The sequence below is a fragment of the Camelina sativa genome, chromosome 9 (genome assembly GCF_030686135.1).
Source record: "Camelina sativa cultivar CO46 ecotype springtype chromosome 9, ASM3068613v1".
In the NCBI taxonomy this organism is placed as follows: Eukaryota; Viridiplantae; Streptophyta; class Magnoliopsida; order Brassicales; family Brassicaceae; genus Camelina; species Camelina sativa.
The window spans coordinates 9787938-9795397 of NC_141888.1; the positions used below are offsets into that span (position 1 = coordinate 9787938).

The window sequence follows — 7460 nt, forward strand, 5'->3', positions numbered from 1 at the left end:
TTCGGGGACTAGGGTTTGATCACTCATATCGGGTGGATGCTGAAGGCCAAAGTGGGGGGTTGTGGCTCTTATGGAGGTCAAATGTGGCTAATGTTGTGATTATGGAGGCGTCGGATTAGTACATGTATGCTCAGGTGGAGAATGGCTTGGATGTATTGAACCACATCCTTGTTTATGCGGCCCCTTCAGTTACTCGGAGGAGTGGATTATGGAATAAGCTTCATCAAGTTATACAAGGTATTGAGGGACCATTGGTGGTGGGTGGAGACTTCAATACCATTTTTCATACTGATGAAAGGACTAGCGGGAATGGGCAGACTCATTAGCATTCGGAGAATGGATCAATGAGGAATCCTTAATTGACATGGGTTACACGGGTAACAATTTTACTTGGTGGAGAGGTCGGGAACAGAGGTTTTTTGTTGCCAAATGGTTAGATCGTGTACTGTGATGTGCTCGAGCTCGGTTAAAGTGGCCGGAGGCGTTGGTCACCCACCTACCCTTTTTGGCATCTGATCATATGCCAATGCGTCTTCAACTGAGCCCTGAAGTAAGTCGGGACCCTCGTCGACGTCCTTTCAGATTTGAGGCTGCTTGGTTAGCGCATACTGGTTTCAAGGAGCTTTTAGTGTCGTCTTTGAGAAGAGACATGACAACTCCGGTGGCTTTGAATTCTCTGCGGGTTGCTTTGAAGAAATGGAAAAAAGAAGTTTTTGGGGATGTGAATAGACGAAAGGAGGAGTTGTTGGCTGAGGTTCAACGAGTGCAGGATGAGTTAGATCGGCACCAATCTGATGGGTTGTTACAAAGAGAGGATGCTCTTCTTAAAGAACCGGATCAGGTACTAGAACATAAGGAGACTATCTGGTTTCAAAAATCTCGAGAGAGGTGGATTACAAAAGGAGATCGAAACACTCAATACTTTCACGTCTATGGTGATTAGCAGGCGGAGAAATCGTATTGACAGTCTAAAAGGTGATGATGGTAGATGGATCTCGGATCAGCAGGACTTGGAGAGGTTGGCAATGAGCTACTATCAGAGGCTTTATTCTATGGAGGATCTTGAGGTTCTGGTTAAACGACTCTCGCGGGAAGGATTCCAACAGTTAACAGATGGTGAGAGTTGTGAGTTATGTAGGCCGGTATTGATGCAGGAGGTTTAAGCTGCCTTGAGGAGTATGGGCCAGTTGAAAGCTCGTGGTCCTGACGGTTTTCAACCAAGATTTTACCAACAGTGTTGGGAGGTTGTTGGCGAGTCGCTGACACAGTTTGTGTTACGATTTTTTGAATCAGGGGAGCTTCGATTAGGGATCAATGATGCGTTACTGGTATTAATCCCGAAGGTGGATAAGACAAATCAGTTTGTGTAATGTTCTGTTTAAAATTATTACCAAGGTGATGGTGTTGCGACTGAAAGGGTTAATGACCAAGCTGATCGGTCTTGCACAAGCGAGTTTTATACCTGGGAGGTTGAGTATTGATAATATAGTAGTGGTGCAGGAGGCGGTGCACTCTATGAAGCGAAAGAAAGGGAGAAAGGGGTGGATGTTACTGATGTTGGACTTGGAGAAAGCTTATGACCGTATTTGATGGGATTTCCTAGAGGATACACTTATTGATGCTGGTTTGTCGGATGAGTGGGTTTGCTGGATTCTACAGTGTGTTACGGGTCCAACAATGCATGTTCTTTGGAATGGGGAGAGAACAGAGGGCTTTAAGGCATTGAGAGGACTGGGACAGGGGATCCCTTATCTCCATACCTATTTGTTTTATGCCTTGAGCGGTTGTGTCACCAAATCGATATAGCTACGGCTAGAAAGGAGTGGAAACCTATTCGCCTCTTGCAAGGTGGTCCTCTCCTGTCCCATGTGTGCTTCGCAGATGATCTGATCTTATTTGCGGAAGCTTCAGTTGCACAAATCTGTGTGATAAGACGCGTCTTGGAGAAGTTTTGTAGTGCATCAGGGCAGAAGGTAAGCCTTGAAAAATCCAAAATCTTTTTCTCTGCTAACATCTCCCGCGAACTTAGCAGAAGCATTAGTGATGCGAGTTGTATCAGCTCAACAACAGATTTAGGCAAGTACTTGGGAATTCCTATCTTGCAGAAGAGAATGAATAAGGAGACATTTAATGAGGTCTTAGCATGGGTATCCTCAAAGCTGGCCGGTTGGAAAAGTCAGTGTCTAAGTTTTGCTGGTAGGATGACACTTACGAAAGCAGTGTTAATGTCTATTCTGGTTCACACGATGAGCATCATTGCTATGCCTAAGTCGCTCTTGAATGAGTTGGAGAAGGTTTCTCGATCGTTTCTTTGGGGCATCACAAGGGAGAAAAAGAAAAAACACCTGATCGCCTGGGAGCGTGTATGTTTACCAAAGAATGAGGGTGGTCTTGCTATTGAACGGGCATGGGAGATGAAACTTGCGTTGCTGGCAAAGGTGGGTTGGCGATTGTTGCATGATAGGGAAAGTCTTTGGGCTCGAGTGTTGAGGAGTAAGTATAAAGTAGGGGTGTTCAGCAATTGGATTGGTTGATTCCGAAGAGTACCTGGTATTCGACCTGGCGGAGTATGGGGCTCAGTCTAAGGGAGATTTTGCTGTTGGGACAGAGTTGGGTGGTTGGTATGGGCGTGATGTTCTTCGGTTTTGGAGTGACAGGTCGCTCTTACCAATACCGCTAATGGAGTGTTTAGTGACAGAGCTACCTGCAGAAAGAAGAGATGAGTGTGTTAATGATTTGTGGGCTCATGGCAGGGGATGGAGCTTAGATCGGATTGTACCCTTTGTATCGGAGGACGTGTGCCTGAAGCTGTGTTCGGTGGTGCTAGATGGTGTCACAGGGGCTCGGGATAGAATTTTGTAGGGGGAGACGGTTGATGGAAAGTTTACTGTCACATCGGCCTATAATATGTTAATTCGATCTGCTCACCAGGGGATCAATATGGGCTCGTTCTGGTTACGGGTGTGGAGTGTTGTGGTCTCGCAGAGAATCAGAACCTTTTTGTGGTTAGTTGGCAATCAGGCTGTTATGACAAATGCAGAACGGTATCGACGCCATCTTTGTGATTCTGCTGTTTGTGTGGTTTGTAAAGGAGGAGAGGAGAATATTATTTATATTTTGAGGAACTGTGATAAGTCTCTAATTTACATGTTTTTAGCATCCTTTTTTGTCCATATTTTGCATTGTTTATACCCTTACCTTAGCATTTTTAGGTCATTAACTGTAGAAATTCACTTTTAGGCCATTTAGGGTGTTCCATTCTTGCATTTGCATACTTTGGATGAAAACAGGTGCTTTAGAGCCTAAAATGGGGAGAAACAAGGACAAATCCGAGCATGTACCCGAAGGAGCCATCAAGCTGGAAGAACAGTCCGAACGCCAACACAATCGAGGAGGATACAAGAGCAGGAAGAACAACCTGAAGATCTACCCGAGGAGTAACCCGACCTTATCCTCGTGTACCCAATCGAGTAAACCCTCGGGCAGGACTGGGAAGCTAGGTCAAAGGGTTTCTATATATAAACCCCTCCTCTTCTTCCTCAAAAACGAGCATGCCGTAGACCCTCAAACAAGAGAGCGAGAGCTTCTGAGAGATAACTGAGCACTAAAAACACTTTTCACTTTTTGTTAGGATTTATTTCATATATTTTTATCATTTTCTTTAGATTTCTACCTTGTACTCTTACTTCTCTACCCTATCGTTTAATACAATGCAATTTTCGTTCATATATGCTTTTATGTTTCTTGCAATGATTTCTGAGTAGTGTAGTAAAGTTTCTAGGGATGGGATAGATGATTTTGTGTTCTTGATCGGTTAGGATGTCTTAGATTGATTGTTTTTTATTTATAAATTCCCTTCTAGATTGGTGTTCTTAATGCTGTCAACAAACCGAGAGGGTGAGATTAGATCTAGGGTGTTTTACCACCGAGAGGTGTAGATGAAATGCTTGAATCAACCAATGCTAGAGGTTTACTCACTTAGCCTAAGAGATTAGATGAGTAAGGGGTTTACTGACAATAACGAATCGGTTCTTATTGCCTGCTTGGTCATGTTTCTCCAACGAGAGTTGGGTAGGGGAGTGATCAAGGTTGATTGTTTCTATCACGAGAGTGTTTTAACAAGATTTTAGAGATTCATTGTCTAGGGAATATTTGCTTGAGGCATGTAAGACATATGTATTGGTTAGGAACACTTAGGAGTCGATTACCCCATCCTTAGAATTCTTTCGTATCTTAATTGCTTGCATATTCATTCATCACTCGATCCTGATGTTCATATATTTTACCATGTTTTCCCTTAGAATATTCACATCTTTTGCATCTTTTGCTATCCATTTTGACCATTATTGCATAGCTTTAGGACTGTTCATGCATTAGAGTATAGTTGCATTGCATTTGCATCTTTTCTTTCATAAATAGGTGATTTTGGAGCCTAAGGAGCATGGAAGCAATGCTGAAGAGGAGTGAAGCTATCAAGAGGAGAAAGCAAGGGAGTTAGAGCTGAAGAACCATGGTCCAGAGTTCCACTCGACCGCCCACTCGACCAGACACTCGACCGTGTGCGGAGAAGGACTCGACCGAGTGGAAGAACAGAAGAGAAGCCAACTCGACCGGTCACTCGACCGAGCACCAGGTCGAGCTGACCGAGCCGCCTAGCTATTTTGTCTTTTAGCATTTTTAGGGCTTCCACTACTTTTCCTATAAAAGGACCTTGTACCCTTCAGCCACCAAGAGTCCAGCTTTTTAGATATTCTCAAACCTAGTATTTACCCTTTTGGGAATTTATGCTTTTTGCACTTTTATTTTCTTAGATTTCTCTTCTACTTTTGAAGGAAAACAAGAGATTCTTCATATTTGTTGGTTTCATAACTTTCAAAATATTAAGAATTCGAGTTTGATTCCTTCTTCAATATTGTAGATCTTTGCTTTATCTTTCTATTGATGCAAGTTTCGTTATTTTCTGGGTTTATGATTTCGTTGTTCATCATGTGTGATTGTGAGTAGTTTGCTTAGGATCTTGAAGATGGGTTAGGCTGGATTGTGGTTGAGGTTTGTTTAGCTAGGTCAAGCTTGATTATTATAGATCTCTTCTAGGCTAGATGTACTCTATGCTGATCCTATAACCGAGAGGGTAGGGTTTGATTTCAAGCTTCTTAGCATCACACCAATGTCTAGGTTGCAAGATAAGGCTATATCTAGAGATTATCATTAGACATGCTAAGAGATTAGATGTCTTGTTTGATTTTTGACATTAATGATCTGTTGCTTAATGCTTGCTTGTATAAGTTCTTTGCTTTGTGAGAACAAGTCTAGAAATATATGAGCTTGATTGTTTTTGCCATGAGAGTGGATTAACATCTTCTAGGAAGATCATTATCTAGAGATTAGCTCAAGTTGTTTGTGATTTGTTGACCAAGTTAGATGACCACAATCATTAGTCCAGCCCATGAATCCCTCCTCAAGACCTTCCTTGTCTATTGATTTCTTAGATTAAATCCTGTTGCTTGGTCGTTGTTTGATTCGTTTTTGTCTTGCTCTGTTTTATTGGGTTTGCTCTGTTTCTCGTATTTATCTGACTCGACCCTGTACTCGATCTACACTCGATCGAGTGCTTGCTCGAGCTCATCCCCAAAATTCTTGTTTATGCTTTGTGTTTGTTCTGTCTAAATTCCTGTTTCATCTTAGTTGCATTTCTGTTGCATTCATTTAGTATCCTGTTCATTACTTGCCTTGCATATCTATAGTTTCTGTTTCATTGCATTGTTGTTTAGATCATCCTGCTCTCTTTACATTTAGCATCTATCTTAGTAGCTTTTACTTTCTGCATTTTACATTTCATCAATAGGTTGTTAGTCACAAACATCCTTCATATTTGGCTTGACTTAGACATATATGCACATCCTGATTGCTTGCAAACACTCATTTAGGATTGACATCTCTTATACTACAACAACATAAGGGTAATTACAACACCTTACACCCCATCTGTTCATCATCATTCATTCATATCTCATCTATCCATACCACACCACCATAAAAAGATTGTTTCAATTTGGCGCTGTTGCCAGTTGAGTGTGTTTTGTGACAATTAGGATCAATAGAAGTCTAAAATTAAGTTTGTTTATCCACTTGTTTGCTACTGATCTCGATTCTTCTACTGCTTGTCTGTGATTGAGTTTTAGGTACCACCTCGATCATCAACTCGACCACCACTCGACCGAGTGAGTGATGGAGTACCCGATCGAGTCAGAAGCCGGATACAAATAGACATCACTTCCCAGTCGACTCGACCACCCACTCGAGCATGTGCTCGATCGAGTGCCTCTCCGAGTCTGTACTCGTGCCTGTTGATGCAAACAAGGTCCAAGGGTCATCACATTCTTCAGAGAACAAGACTCCTTGATCACATCAACCAACCACCAAGGGACCTGAGATAGCAGAGAACAAGAATATATCAGGAACAAGAACAACAAGTGCTAATGGAGCAACAAGATCAACAAGCTCCAAGGGCAAGAAACATTGGTGCTGGAGATGCACCAAACACACATAACCAAAGAGCTGGTATTGTGCCTCCTACAGTAGCAAACAAAAATTATGAGATCAAGAGTGGATTGATCTCTATGATTCAAGCCAACAAGTTCCATGGGTTGCCAATGGAAGATCCCCTAGACCACCTTGATGAGTTTGATAGGATATGTGGTCTCACAAAGATCAATGGTGTGAGTGAAGATGGCTTCAAGCTTAGGTTTTTCCCTTTCTCACTTGGAGACAAAGCTCATCTATGGGAGAAGACACTTCCAACTGGAGCAATCACCACATGGGATGCTTGCAAGAAGGCTTTCTTGGTCAAGTTCTTCTCCAATGCTAGAAATTTATGGGTTTGCTCAAAGGAATAATGAGAGCTTTTGTGAAGCTTGGGAGAGGTTTAAAGGATTCCAGACTCAGTGTCCTCACCATGGCTTCAGCAATGAGTCCCTACTAAGTACTTTGTATAGAGGAGTTCTCCCCAAGATCAGAATGCTTCTTGATACAGCCTCAAATGGTAACTTCCTCAAGAAGAATGTGGAAGAAGGCTGGGAATTGGTTGAAAATCTTGCTCAGTCAGATGGAAACTACAATGAGGACTATGACAGAATAGTAAGGTCCACCTCCACTGATCAAGAGGACAAGTAAAAGAAGGATTTGAAGATGGTCAATGAGAAGCTTGACAAGATCCTACTAAGCCAACAAAAGGCCATTCATTTCATTGGTGAAGAAGAGGTTCAAGTTCAAGAGGGGGAGAGAGAGTTTGCTGAGCTCTGTTATATGCAAAACCAGGGAGGATTTAAAGGCTACAACCAAGGAGGTGGGTTCAAGAACAACAACCTCTCCTATAAAAGCACCAATGTAGCAAATCCCCAAGATCAAGTCTATCCACCTCCACAGCCTCCACAGCAAAACAACTATGCACCCAAGCAGCA

General features: G+C 42.5%; 1 protein-coding gene and 1 pseudogene across 1 annotated transcript; one reads left to right on the plus strand and one right to left on the minus strand.

The window, feature by feature from the left end:
• The first annotated feature begins 526 nt into the window (after positions 1–526).
• Positions 527–2852, plus strand: LOC147937990 (uncharacterized). Its single transcript, XM_087465419.1, has 7 exons — positions 527–867; positions 947–1142; positions 1236–1328; positions 1396–1582; positions 1807–2438; positions 2509–2634; positions 2754–2852. Exons 1-7 carry the CDS (start codon positions 527–529, stop codon positions 2850–2852), a joined length of 1674 nt encoding a protein of 557 aa, XP_087321545.1.
• A 4009-nt stretch (positions 2853–6861) lies between these two features.
• On the minus strand, positions 6862–6962 carry LOC147937991 (small nucleolar RNA R71; annotated as a pseudogene).
• Between the last annotated feature and the right edge of the window lie 498 nt (positions 6963–7460).

Excerpts from the sequence above, each read along its gene's own strand:
- LOC147937990 (XM_087465419.1), top strand. The coding sequence starts at position 527 with ATGCGTCTTCAACTGAGCCCTGAAGTAAGTCGGGACCCTCGTCGACGT. Across the intron at positions 868-946 it reads GAACATAAGGAGACTATCTG|GCGGAGAAATCGTATTGACA; the intron begins GTTTCAAAAATC and ends GGTGATTAGCAG. Across the intron at positions 1,583-1,806 it reads CTTGGAGAAAGCTTATGACC|CTACGGCTAGAAAGGAGTGG; the intron begins GTATTTGATGGG and ends AAATCGATATAG.